This window comes from Haplochromis burtoni, unplaced genomic scaffold (assembly GCF_018398535.1).
Source record: "Haplochromis burtoni strain Fernald_Lab_line unplaced genomic scaffold, NCSU_Asbu1 Contig_122, whole genome shotgun sequence".
NCBI classification, from domain to species: Eukaryota; Metazoa; Chordata; class Actinopteri; order Cichliformes; family Cichlidae; genus Haplochromis; species Haplochromis burtoni.
Genome location: NW_024582483.1, coordinates 1331511 through 1346062, shown reverse-complemented (window position 1 = coordinate 1346062; position 14552 = coordinate 1331511). Strand labels below are relative to the sequence as shown.

Here is a 14552-nt window from a genome sequence, read left to right as displayed (position 1 = left end):
ATACAGCTGCTGTTCATTCTGATAGACGTGTCAGAGCCCCTGTCACACGTGCTGAGCTACTTTGCCGTGTCCAAGGACGACGCCCCCACGATGCGCATCATTAATATGGACACAGGAAAGAAGTACGCCAATGACTCAGAGGAACTGACCATAGACTCACTACGACAGCTGTGCCAAGAGGTTGTGGATGGTACTGCAAAGGTACTACAAACGCACACAGTCCCCACCTTCTCAAGTCTGTATGTGACTGTGAATGTTAGGTTAAAAGCACTTGGAGTGAAGTAATGTAACTAGTAAAGTACTGTAGAAGTACGAGTTCTTCTAACTGGTCCTTTTTTCTTCTGCAGCCTTACTATCGGTCAGAGGATATCCCAGAGGACTGGGACAAAGGACCAGTTAAAATCCTGGTGGGAAAGAACTTTGACTCCGTCGCTCTGGACCCGACCAAAAATGCGTTTGTGGAGTTTTGTAAGTCAAATCCTGGACAGGGATCTTGTGAAATCAGAGCGTTCATTTATTATTCAACTCAATCAAATTTGCAGTGAAGTTTGGCAACATCACTTTGATCATCACTTTTCTCTGACTTCAAATTCATTAGTCCTTGATTTAAGCTGCTTCGCTAAATGATTTTTAGAGTCCGGCACCGGAGTTGCTCCGGTGTCTCATCTTACTTTAATGAGCCTACCTGTGAGCAGGATTTCCGACATCTTAATAACTTAAAAGCGAGTCCTGGTCTAATAGGAAATTTGGCAGCTGGAACCCTGCACAAACACCGAGGATAGACATTTCCAATGCAGTCTTTAAACCTTTGACAAGAAAAATATTTGCATATCCACCAACAGTGGATTCAAGGAGGGAAAACTCCTTGAATTTACTACTTCTGAACAAAACAAGAGAGCATGGAGCAAAGGCTGAAGAGTCTATAGCATACTGAACGATTTTAATGTTACAGAAACTACAGAAGAGGACACAAAACAAGCACTAACAGAAGTAGATTAAGCTACTGAGTGAAGGAGGTACTGATATTAGATGCAGTATCTATATATGATAACATTATCATTCAAGTCTTGTGTTAAAGCTGGAGAGAACTCAAAGTGAAGCGACAGGAAGCAGAAGCATGGTCAAGCAATATTTATTTACAGTTTACCAAAGAACATCATGAAGTGTTTGATACAGAGAAGCAGAATGAGCTGGTAAAAGGGTCGGAGCTGGCAGCGTGCACACAGAGCGAAGGCTAATCCGAGCCAGTGAGAGCAGAGAGGGACACTCAGACACAAGTAATCTGTGCAAGCTGGAGACCAGAGGAGGTCCACTCCAGGAGTGGATCAGCAAGGAATTAGCAAGAGGTTTAGTGAGTGGCCCGAGGAACTGAACGGCTGATTATGTGATTGGGCAGCATGCTGGAGCTAAGGACCGGTATTTGAGGCAAAGATGATTGCAGATGATTGGCAGCTGGAAACTCAAGCCATCAAGCAACTGATTCCACTCCTGTAATCAAAGCAGGGCATGTGGAGAAAGATCCGGATTTGGGAAAAAGGCTTAGCCTGGAGAAAAAGTAGTATAAATTCACACCTGTTCTTTTTATATGTTCGAGGCATAATTATGCTGTGGCTGTCTTTTAATCTTTTAATCCTGCCAAAATTTGCTTAAACGTTGTCTTGCACACACTGAACAGCTGATTAGAATTTGCTGGCCAAACATCAATGCAACCAGTCAAGACTACAGCCACAAAATGTCTAATAAAATAGCATTTTAAAGCCAGAAGGTCGATGGTCACCTGTGCTTTGCCATAGTGTTGTTCTTCAAAAACACTTTTTTGGCCAATATTCGGCGCCATACGCACACAGAAGCAGAGGGTGAGACCGTGACGATATTTCACCTTCAGTCAGATGCTGATCTGGTGATGCTGACCTTTTGTGTCCACCGATTAATAAATTCGTTCAGCGTCTGCACTGCATGTATCTTGAGTCTGGACACAATCAGAAGTACATTCCAACTTTAGTATATGGATGGAGTCACACAACTGCAAAAAGGTAATATTAGTTAGCAACAACCAATCCTAAAGTTCATGCCAGGCTTGCGACAGTTTTTCAAATTCTTCATTCTGTATTTGGTGGTGAATAGATGAACAAAAGTAAGAAACGCAAACAGAGAAGATAACATCACATTTATAGAGGTATGATAAAATGAACATGATATCATGAAAATTAACAGAGCTGGGGTTTATAATGGATCTACAAAAAAACACCATCTAGATGTTAGTAATGCAAGTTTCATTCAGATTGGCCCACCCATTAAGGTGGAGAAAGGGCACATACTCTGTAAGAAGATTATTGTTCTCACTTAACACAAGTAATTGTTAACGTGGCCATGTCACTACTCTAAAGTCAGATGGGGCAAGAGCAGTAAGACAGGCCAACAGTTCAGCTGGATTTCTAAAATAAAGAACATACCCTATGTGGACAAAAGGATTAGGAAACGCCTTTTAATTCAGGTGCTTTCAGTTTCATTGCCACAGGTGTATAAAGCCAAGCACCTAGCCATGCAGTCTGCCTTTACAAACATTTATGAAAGAATCGGTTCTGTAACAGGATGCCATCATAGCAACAAGTCAGTTTGTAACATTTTCTGTGACATCTATAAATTCCACGATCAGCTGTAAGTGTTGGTAGACCACGTATAGATCATAAAAGACGCCAACTCTCTGCTGACTCAGGAACTGCAGAGCTCCAAACCTCTGTCATTAACATCAGCACAGAAACTGTGCACCAGGAGCTTCATGGCATGAGTTTACACGTCGAGCAGCTCCTGTTGGTGGAACATCGTGTTGGCTAAGTTCTTTGGTCCATATAATGTGTGGAGATTAGTATGCACCAAACAGGGAGTTGGCATTAAGGGAGTTTACGTTTATTTAGCTGAACTTAAGGTTTGTTCAAACACGGTAAGAACCTCCTATCCTTCCACATTTCCTTTAAGCAACGAAGCAGATCTCTAAAATGGTTATTCCTCTGTGTTTACTGTAACATACAGCTGAAATAATCCACCTTTCATTAATTCATCTTCACCAACATTAGAATGAGGTTCCTTGTATGTGTATCTCTGTGTGTCTGAGTGTAGATGCTCCATGGTGTGGACACTGCAAGGAGTTGGCTCCCATCTGGGATCAGCTTGGTGAGAAATATGCCGACCATGATGACATCATCATAGCCAAAATAGACGCCACAGCCAATGAAGTGGAGTCTCTTGACATTAAGAGTTTCCCAACACTCAAATACTTCCCAGCTGGTGACAAAGAGGTACACACACACGCGCACACACACGCGCACGCGCACACACACACCTCTACACACTGCATTCTTTCCTTTTCTCTCAGGTGATCGAATACACTGGAGAAAGGGACCTGGAGACATTTTCTAAATTCCTGGATGGTGGAGGAGTTTTACCTAAAGAGGAAAAGGATGAGGATGACGACGACGACGATGATGATGATGATGATGATGATGAGGATGAGGTGGATGAGAAGAAGGAAGCCGACAAGGCTGCTGGCGATAGCAAGGTTTGTGTTAACGCTGCAGATTTATGCTGTTTTTCTTTTAAAAATAATCCACAGTTCACACGTTTTCCTCTTTTTCAGGAGCCCAATGAGTCCGCAGAGGAAAAGACCAACAAAACATCCAAAGATGAGCTGTAATGTCACTTTTTGGCCAATCAGGATCAACCTAGCAACTTTGAATTTTCTTAATAAAAGTGATACAGGTTTAAAGCGTTGGCTTTGTTGTGAAAAAGCTTTAAACTTTTTGTCTTGATGCTTGCTTCTTTATATGTCTGTTGAGTGCTTCACACGGCTGGATTTGACACATTCAACACAGACGGTAATATTTATACAAACTCTCCAAATGTGTCATAAAATTGAGCTTCAGCAGGATTACGAGGACACGATGGACCAGGATCAAGGTTGGACGTAGCAGTGCAGTGAAAAGAATTTCTTAGAGATTTCTTGGAAACGAGTCACGTAATGATTTGTTCTGTGAGTCTCTTTGTGTACAAACTGTGATCAGCTGACTTGTGCTGCTGCTCTGATATTCACTGCTCTTTATCTTGAATTCAACAAGACATAACTGTATGTGTTGTGAGCCATGTGGCTTATTTCTAACCCCCTTAATATGATAAATCTAGTGTAAAAAGTAGAAACCAGTGCGTCTATCTAATCAGCATCACCTCAAATATAAATTAATGTCTGCTACCCTTTATCACTGTGTGAGAGGTATTTGTTATACAATATGGAGGACTCAGGCATAGAACTGAACTCAGTTATTGCTGAACTTACATGAGACTGAATAGAAAGACTAAGCAGACATGTGGGAATACAAGCTAGGAAACTACACAGGAACTCACAGGACACACAGCTTGAGGGAAAGACAAACAAGGGCTTAAACAGACACAGGAAGTAATGAGGGAGATGGAGTGCACCAGGGAGCACAGCTGAACTAAATCAGGCTAACAAGACAGAAGAAGCAAAAACACAATGCACACATAAGAGACGATCAAAATAAGACCAGAAATAAACAAACACAGAGACAGAGACCCGGACTCGAGACAAACTAGATGCAGGTAAAGACTAAATAAGCACAGAGACATGACTGACCTGAGACAACAGGGTGACCGACCATAGGGACAGGGCACAGTGAGACACAGAAGCATGACCAGGGCCATAGATGAAGATAACTAAATTTTACAGACTCAAAAGATCAAAATACAAACAGGTTACAGCAACGAGCTTGAATTTATTTATATAGTACATTTAAAACAACAACTGTTGAGCAAATCAAAAGAGATAAAAACATAGGAAGACATGACAAAATCTAAGAAGCATAAAGTGAGAAGATCTGAGTAAGAAATAAGACAAATAAAAGTAGTCTGAACTTATTCTCATTTAAAAGCCAAGGAATAAAAGGTCCTGATGTGAAACAGCAGTTTGTTTCACAGTTTAGGAGCAGTCACGGCAAAGGCCCGATCTCCTCTGTGCTTTAATTTGGACTTTGGGACAGCTAGAAACATTTGATCTGCAGACCTCAGTGATCTTGCAGGAGTGTACCAGTTCAAAAGGTCAGAAAGGTATGAGGGTGATAACTCGTGCAATGACTAGGACATGAAGAACTAGAGTGTAATCACATAATAACTCCAAGAATGAACCAAAAACCCACAAAACTTAAGAAACTGGGAGGAGCAAGAAAAACTCAAGAAACTAGGAGGTGTTAGGACCCAAAGATCCTAACACCCCTGATGCAACCTAGTAACAGTACTTCCATCCCAAATAGTGCATCATTGTAAACGTTATCACGATACAGCAAACTAACCGGTGTAGCCTGAACTAAACTGCCAGCTGTTTTCATGCAAGCTCTGAATAAGACAAAATTCGTATATTTAATTTGTTTCGGAAGATATTTTACAGACATAATTTGGCAATTTTGATCCAACATTTGGTTAAAAAACTCTAAAATGAATCAACATTAATTGCAGATCTAAATTTGATTTTCTAAAACTTCACTTGCTGAGCAGTCCTTACCTTTGCAAATAACCCCTCATCTTCTTCTCTTGCGTCACTTTAACACTGCAGCAGCTGTAGCGCTCACAGACACAATTTGTGACAAACTGGAGAGAAAAAGTTTGTGTTTCCTGATATTTGTTGAGCTGATTGAGAAGTATTTGAAATGGCTCTAGGCTTAAAAAGTTAACTAATTCAATAATAATATGCTTTAACCTGCCTAATGATAATAATAATAATGCACATCCATTCACTGTTCACATGCATTTAGGTGTGCAGAGTATCCAGCTGAGGTTAAAAGTGACCATCAGAATGGGGACGAGAGGTGATTTAAGTTACTTGATGTGGCACTTATTGTCATAGTGCAAGACAGGGTGGTCTGGGAATTTCAGAAAATGGTCATCTACAGAGATTATTCACCACAACCATCTGTAGGGTTTGCAGAGAGTGGTCAGAAAAAGAGAGAATATCCAGGGAGCTGCAGCTCTCTGGGTGAAAATGCATGTTGATGTCAGAGGTCAGAGGAGAATGGCCAGACTCCTCTGAGATGAACAGAAGCAAAAGTAACTCAGATAACCACTACATACAACCAAGGTACGCAGAAGAGCATCTCTAAATGCAGCAGAAGACCGCATCACTTCTGTCTGCTAAGAACAGGAAACTGACGATACATTCTTTAAAAGTGGACAATAAAAGATTAGAAAAAACATTTCCTGGTCTGATGGGTCTCAATTTCTGTTACAACTTTCAGACGATAGGATGAGAAAAATGGATCCATTCTGCCAAGTACCAACAGTTCAGGCTGCTGGTGGATGTGTAACTGCCAAATATGCTCGACTGCCTGGCTGAATGAGGCAGTTGTATAAAACTTTGAGTACTCCAGTGGAGTAGAAAAGCGCTTTATAAGAACCAGTCCAGTTACTATCTTTCCAAAACTTTGGGGAAAAAATGAAAAAAAAAAGAAAGAAGGAAAAGAAAACCAAAAAAGCACCGGTTGTCTTAGAGCATATATAAAAACTCCCTTTTAACAGGAAGAAACCTGCAGCAGAACCAGACTCAGGGAGGGGCAGCCGTCTGCTGCGAGCGAGGGAGTGAGGAGAGGAAGACAGGACAAAGGGCACACTGTGTAAGAGAGTTGGAGATTAATAATAGCTAATGACTAAATGCGGAGGTGTACGTAGAGAGAAGGAGAAAATAAGGTAAAAAAAGGAGAGGAGGAGTGGTGACATTTACAAAAAAAATGTGAAATATTAGAAATGATTGCCAATTATTAAAAAACTTTCCATAATTGCCTCATAAAGAATGATTAGTCTTTGTGCTGGGTATCTAACAATAAATCATACTACAAAAGTTTATTTTATTGCTGTAGATCCTGTAAATATAGTGATTCCAGCTAGTAAGCAGGTATAGACTGATTTAAGTTGAACAATCTTTTCTTCCTGCAGGGAAAACCTCTGAATAGGCAGAGGTGACTAATAAGACAAACAGGTTGGTTTTCATGTGAGACGTAAAATGTTTCCAATTCCAGGGGAGAACAGGTTTAACAGGCTGTGATGTGATGACCATGATCAGCAATGGTACGTGTTTCCTCCTGCCAGTCGTTCTTCCTCATTTGCCCAAGGTAAGACCACTGCTCCGATATATCTCACATTACACTATTTAATTAGCGGGTAATGAGCTATAAGGTTGTTGGCAGGTGTTATTGGAAATGTGTATGTGGCAGGGGCAGGTCTGTGCCTGTCTGGATCAGGTATCGGGACTTGGATGTGTCTTGTTTACATAAGAGCGAAGTCTCATGTGAGCTCGAGTGACTTGACTGCATTCAGCGGGTGCATTTCATGGCTGATACACTCGGTTTTCTCTGATATAGGGGTAGAAAAATACATCTTTGCCAGTCAGAGTTGTGTTTACATGCTGTAATAATTCTGTGTCATCTTGATAAAAAGGTGGACGATGAGTAATACACGTTTAAAAGGGTGAATATTTCACACCAGTTTAAAAACAGTGCAACTATATAGACTAACAGTCTAGATTTGACATTTGTTTCTATTTTTATGATTCCTAAAAGGGATGAAGCTGCTGATATATATATATATATATGGCTTCTATAGTTACATTAAAACACAACTAACTGTGTGCGGCATTATTAAAAACACTAAAGTATGTGAAGTATGAGTAAAAGACTGATTTACGCCATCGCATGTTACACTGTGTGTACTGTTCTGACGCTGTCACTTTAAACCAGCAGTGCTAAACAATGAAAGACTGGATATGTAGCGCCTTTCATTGTTAGCAGTCAGGAGGAGAGATAATGCAAGTAGCTATTACGGCAGAATCAGAGCTTCAGACTTAAAAGCAGTAATATGAGACCCAGCATCACAGAGCCTGGCATACAAAGAGCTAAACCGCCACACAAAATACTTTACAATTGACTCTTTCCAGTGCGCCCACATTAACACCAGGATAAACTGAAAGAAGCTAGTGTACACACAGCACATTTCATTTGCAATGCAAGCTGGAAAAGCCCAGGGTATAAAATGTTATTTTTTCATTCTTAAAACCTTATATGTTGGTTTTTTTTATTCATTCCCATTTTTTTCCCAGTTTCTCTGATTCAGTCCTAAACAGAGTGATTACACGTGATTCAATGTCATTTTTTTAAACAATAGTCTTTCGTAACCATGTATTAATTAATTGGATTACTGGCACTTTTACTGAGACTGTATATAATACATGTTGTCTTGTCAATAAAAAAATGTCCTTTTTGTATATAATGTACTCTTTCACATGGTCTATTTTTCAGTTTTCTATATTTTGATGCTGGAGAGAGAGACTAACAAAAATAAGTCTGACTCTGACTAGATAGCACAGTGATAATAGAGTGGAAATATGAGGGAAAGGAGTGGGCACCAGTACGTGGGAACTTCAGTTTTTGTTAGTGAGCTAAATGACAAGTAATCCAGCGAAAATTACTTGGAAATAAAGTAATTTTGCTTAATTCAATAGTGTTTTCACACACGTAATGTCCTTTGTATCCTTTATGACCAGGTAAACAACTTTAAGCTGGTCATCGCTTCCACTAATCCTCAAAAGTAAAATTATAAAGTGATGCATTGGATCATGTAAATACATTTTTAATGTAAGTACAACTTTTGATAAAAGTAACTTCCCCATAATCCAGTCCAACAAATTACCCCTAAAAGAAGAACAGCAAAAGAAAAAGGGCACGACTGACTCCACGAATACTTTTATCACAATTCTGATAAGAGTCTCACATGACTCGTGTCACGTGTTAAGAACCTAACATGTGACATTAGTCGTGTGTTAAGAATCGCTAATGTGGGTTCACCAAACGCAAGATCATTGTCAGCTTTTTCCCCACCAAATACTAGAAGATTGTGACGACTTGTGAATGAAGATCAAAAATAACCTGTTTTAAAGTGATGACAAATAAAAATATATTTAATTTGTCACTGAAGGAAAAGCACAGATGTTATCAACAGCAGGAGCTACGTGACTCGATAATTGTGAGGAAGAGTCTTACATTAATGCCCTTTTGGGGTTTTATCTGGAAAGCAAGACTGTACCAAATCAAAGATATCTGGGTATAGACTTACATCGTTTTTATGTAATTAACTATCTGTGATGAAAACACACATTTCAAACTTGCTCTTATCTACATTTCTGTTTTCATCTTCATGACAGAATCCTGTTTGATCTGTTTGGATGGACCCCCCTTCATATGAGGAGGCCAGTCGCCAACCTCCTGCTCTGCCCATTGCAGCTTTTAACGCCCCCCCGCCCGCCTATGACGCCTCTCTCTCATCCCCACCGACACCTCCACCTGCCTACAGAGAAGCAGGTGAGATAAAAATCTTTCTGCTTCCTTTAACCCCATTTCTTGAGTCAGCTCGTGAGATATTGCTGACAGGATGTACACACTAACATGTGTCCTTTTCTATTTATTTTTTGGCATACTGTTTACATGACATACCAGTTTTACCAGGCTGATTTGTAGAAATGTCGTCATTAAGTGTATTTATGCTTTTACTCTGCCAGACAACCACTTCAGTGCACTCTGAAGTAAATTAAAAAATATATATATTTAAAGTAAAGTGTGGAAGGAAACCCTAGTGTGACTGCAAAATAACATGCAAACATTTCTTTTTCTTTTTTTTAAATCACAGTTACAGTTCAGCCAGATCCTTTTCCTGTCCTGTCTGTGCCAACTGCCGTGTCCTCGCCTCCCCACCAAAGCACTGGAGTCATAGTCCATCCCATTACTCAAAGTATAAAGATTGCACTTTTAATATTGACTTTGTTATGTAGACCTGTTCAACTGCTCATTAACAGAAATATCAAATCAGCCAATCACATGGCAGCAAACCAAGGCGTTTAGGCATGTAGGCATGCTCAGCAAGTTCAGTTCAGTCTCTATGTGCTGCACGCTGGTTTCACAATGTAAGAGCCTCAGTCCATATGCTGTCTGTAGTCTACTCACCAAATGTTTGTATTTGAACCCCACAGTGCCTGTCGTATCATATTTAATTCATGAGTTTTTGAGACTTCATCATCATCACCGTGATCCCCGTGGAAAGCCTGTCTAAACAGCACTAGAGAGAGAGAAACAAATGTAACAAATATAATTTCAAAGTAAACTCATGCATGCAAATGAATATGTTTTTTCTCAGAAGGTTCACAATATTTTCAAAAATCTTGAACTTTCTGGCAATTATTTCATGGTTCAGGCTTTAAAGGGTCAAAGTGTAAGTATTTAAAAAGCTACATTAGGTTAAATTTTGGTTTTTCTGTGTTACAGTTAATCCGCATGCTTCTCATGCTCGCGCTGCAGCTTCTGCTCCAGCTGCTGCGTCCTCGCGTTCCCGACAAGGCAAGTATCAAGACTACATCATTACTATAAGCATGATCTCTTTACTGCTATTTACACTTACTGGCCACTTTGTTAGGTACACTTTTTCATCTGACTGTCAATGCAAGTATCTCATCAGAAAATCACAGGGAGGTAACTAAATGCATTTAGGTATGCAGATATGGTCAAGATAACGTGCTGAAATTGAAAAAGAGCATCAGAATGGGGGAGGAAGGTGGCATTCGTGGCTTTGAATGTGACACGGTTGTTCTCGTCAGACAGGCTGGTCTGAGTATTTCAGAAAAAGCTGATCTCCTGGGAGTTTTCCACACAACCATCTCTAGGGTTTACATAAAATGGGCCAAAAATATCCAGTGAACAGCAGTTCTCTGGATCAAAATACCTTGTTGATGCCAGAGGTCAGAGGAGAATAGCCAAACTGTTTCTAGCTCATAGAAAGGCATCAGGAAACAAGATATGCAGAAGAGCATTTCTGAACACACAACATGTCGATCCTCGAGGCAGAAGACCGCACTGAGTGTCTCTCCTGTCAGCTACGAACAGGAAACTGAGGCTACAGTTTAAACTGGCTCAACAAAATTGAACAAGAGAGTCAGTCATTTGGTCTAAGTAAGTAAATACATTTTATTTCTATAGGATATTTAAAACCAAAATGTGTTACACAAAATAAAACAGAATAAACAGGTTCCTATAAAAAAACAACAACAGCTAACAGCAGCCAATCCTCCAATCACAGCTCAACAATTCAACTGTTTCACAAGTTTAACAGAAAAGGCAGCTCAGATTTAAAAACAGTCTTCACTGATGCTTGCACGAGGTCATCTGGGAGGTCATTTAAGAGTTTTGATGCAGCAACAGCAAGGACACAAGCTGCTTTTGAAATAAGCTTTGACTGCAGGGATTATCAGGAGTAACAGAGAAGCAGACCCTAACGATATGCACGCAGCATAAACACCACATATACAAAGCTCAAATCATCTCAGACGGGTTTTCCTAACCATATGGCCTCCATAGTCATCAGATTTCAATTCAACATCTTCATGATGTGGTGGAACAGAAGATTTGCATCATGGATGTGAAGCAGCTGTGTGATGTCATCATGTCAATATGGAGGAAAATCTCTGAGGAATGTTTCTGGCACCTTGTTGGAATCTTGCCATGAAGCTGTAAAGGCAGTTTTGAAAGGAAAAAGGACGTCCAACCTAGTACTAGCTAGGTGTACCTAACAAAGTGTCCAGTGGGTGTATAAGCCTCTGCCTTACATGTTCTTCTCTCCTTCTAATAACTTCATCTGTCTCCTGAATGGCAGCCGGTGCCGCACCGCGGGTCAACAGCAGACAAACTCAGCCGATAGCAGTAGTGAGCCAGCCGCAGCCTGTTCCCATAGCGGTGGAATATCTGAGAGGCGCCCCTGGTTTGGTACGCTGCCCACACTGCAGTCATCTTGTAACCAGTAAAGTCACACATGTACCTGGGACAGCTGCTTGGTGCTGGTGTGTCATTCTTGCAATGGCGGGGTAAGAGCCCCAAACACTCACACAGGAGGAGTAGTGCATGTGCACCGGCGCTAAACGAGCTTGAGCACAGCTTCATTGGTGTTTTCTGTGCTTGTGTTTCAGGCTCATCTGCGGTTTCTGTCTCATTCCATTAATGGTACGGGGAATGCAAGACACACATCACTCCTGCCCACAGTGTGGAAACCCTCTGCACGTGCACAAAAGATGACCCTGTGAGGATTAATTAACCTTACACATCGAAGTGTGGACAAATGAACTAATGAACTTGTGATGCTAGTGTGACATCTATGGCAAACGAATACTTTACACAGATGATGGCTGAGGAGAGGCCCGGAGTCATGTGGAGACTTTTGTACAAACTCTCCCAGACTGTTACAGAGGACCTCCAGGTCACCACACACACTACCACAGCTGGTAGCTGTACTGAGACATTTTTCCTTTTTTTTCACACTTTAAGGCTCACAAGCAGAAAAGCATTTCTAGGACGTAAATATGAAAAAGAAATTACACAAAAACACTTTTCGCACTTTCTAATTTTGTACAAATGTATTACAGTGTGAGTTCATTATGATTAAATGACACACAGCAATAACACTTTACACTCCCCTAAAGACAGTGCAGCACAGTCCTTCTTCATTGCAGACAATGGGATGAGACAGTTTAATGCAGCCATGTTTAACCACATTTGTCCAAATTCTAACATGAAAAGAGTTTTACAGCTCTGCACTAAATTCTTTTATCATTGATAATTAAGCTTTCATTGCTTTTTAATCAAACTGACTGATTTCTATATCTGAAAACGAAAAAAAAAACCAACTTTGATGTTTTTCAGCTTTACTGCAGGTACAACTGAAGTTTTTAAAGTACCTTTAACTGCCTAACTGCACTATTTTACTCTTAGTGATAGTTAGAAAAAAGGTTATGTGGTTTAAATTATTATATTTATTACATCTGTTATTATTTCATGTGAGAATGGTGACCTAACTCTGCTGCACTGCTTTCTAAGCAGCTGTAATTAGTCAGTGGGACTGACTCATTCTGTCGTGTGGCCAAATGCCAGCCACTCCTGATTGAAACCTGTTCCTGAACTGATTTACAGGACTTCTATTTACTTAGCAACATATAAAAGGTTTGTTTACACCAGCAATGTTTACTCTCTGACAAGCAGACCCATAAATGTTTAGCTTTACAAATATGTTATGTGATCAAAAAAAATCATAAATAAATAAATAGAAATCCTTAAAATGCCTTAATGGTTGTGATGCGTTGGAAATCTATCACATAGAAATGGTCCAAAGAAAGTACACCCTCTTCAAATTCCAAGTATTTACATATCAGGAGATAATAAAAATTTTGAAAAAATGTTGGTCTTTAGCAGGTCTTGAAGTTGAAGACTTGATAGATGATAAATCAATGAGATATTACCCTCTGTCATCATTTAATTAGCAAAAAATAAGCCAAAATGCAGAAGCAGTGTGTGAAAAACTAAGTACAACATTAGTGTTTCTATAGAAACTTGGATTGCACTTGATTAACTGATGACCGCGGGTGAGCACCTCTATAAAAGCAGAGGTTTTTGGTGTTTGCTACTCTGAAGCAATCAGGTGTGTGTTAGCACACAACAAAGATGACAGACAGTGATCTTAGAGAAACAGTTTTTATTTTCCATCAATCTGGAAAGGGTCGCAAGGTCATTTACCAACAATTTAAAGTCCTTCATTTTACAGCGAGGTAGAAAACATTCAAGACAGCTGCCAGTCATCCCAGGAATGAACATCCCAGCAAATTCACCCCAACATACAGAAGATCCAATAATCAGAGAAACTGCAAGAGCTGCATCTCATACTCTACAGGCCTTGGTTAAATGTTACACTCCATGGGAGTACAATTAGAAAAAGACTGATCAAGTATGACTTGTAAACCTGTAGAGTGGAGTGGAATAAAATTCCTCCACAATGGAGAAAGGGAAAGTGATACAGAAAGTGATTACTTTTAATACAGGGAGTGCAGAATTATTAGGCAAGTTGTATTTTTGAGGAATAATTTTATTATTGAACAACAACCATGTTCTCAATGAACCCAAAAAACTCATTAATATCAAAGCTGAATGTTTTTGGAAGTAGTTTTTAGTTTGTTTTTAGTTTAGCTATTTTAGGGGGATATCTGTGTGTGCAGGTGACTATTACTGTGCATAATTATTAGGCAACTTAACAAAAAACAAATATATACCCATTTCAATTATTTATTTTTACCAGTGAAACCAATATAACATCTCCACATTCACAAATATACATTTCTGACATTCAAAAACAAAACAAAAACAAATCAGCGACCAATATAGCCACCTTTCTTTGCAAGGACACTCAAAAGCCTGCCATCCATGGATTCTGTCAGTGTTTTGATCTGTTCACCATCAACATTGCGTGCAGCAGCAACCACAGCCTCCCAGACACTGTTCAGAGAGGTGTACTGTTTTCCCTCCTTGTAAATCTCACATTTGATGATGGACCACAGGTTCTCAATGGGGTTCAGATCAGGTGAACAAGGAGGCCATGTCATTAGTTTTTCTTCTTTTATACCCTTTCTTGCCAGCCACCTG

General features: G+C 39.9%; 2 protein-coding genes across 4 annotated transcripts; both read left to right on the top strand.

Annotated features, from left to right (window-relative positions):
* Positions 1 to 6: 6 nt before the first annotated feature.
* On the top strand, positions 7 to 3763 carry LOC102306198 (protein disulfide-isomerase A2; the record flags this gene model as incomplete). The annotated part of the gene is given in 5 exon segments (XM_014335827.2): positions 7 to 201; positions 348 to 468; positions 3118 to 3296; positions 3374 to 3556; positions 3635 to 3763. Coding segments are annotated over 5 exon segments (735 nt in total), but the record flags the coding sequence as incomplete, so codon positions are not given.
* Positions 3764 to 6642: 2879 nt separating this feature from the next.
* Positions 6643 to 13998, top strand: si:dkeyp-75b4.8 (lipopolysaccharide-induced tumor necrosis factor-alpha factor homolog). 3 transcript variants are annotated; one of them, XM_042223906.1, is made up of 7 exons: positions 6643 to 6744; positions 7074 to 7166; positions 9251 to 9407; positions 9733 to 9834; positions 10365 to 10436; positions 11746 to 11855; positions 12056 to 13998. In XM_042223906.1, exons 3-7 carry the CDS (start codon positions 9272 to 9274, stop codon positions 12167 to 12169), a joined length of 534 nt encoding a protein of 177 aa, XP_042079840.1. In that variant the 5' UTR covers positions 6643 to 6744; positions 7074 to 7166; positions 9251 to 9271; the 3' UTR covers positions 12170 to 13998. The 3 variants fall into 3 exon arrangements, with proteins under 3 accessions (XP_042079840.1, XP_014191314.1, XP_042079839.1); XM_014335828.2 differs by having other exon boundaries at positions 11746 to 11953; positions 12056 to 13995; XM_042223905.1 differs by lacking the exon at positions 6643 to 6744 and having other exon boundaries at positions 7057 to 7166; positions 11746 to 11953; positions 12056 to 13995.
* Positions 13999 to 14552: the final 554 nt, after the last annotated feature.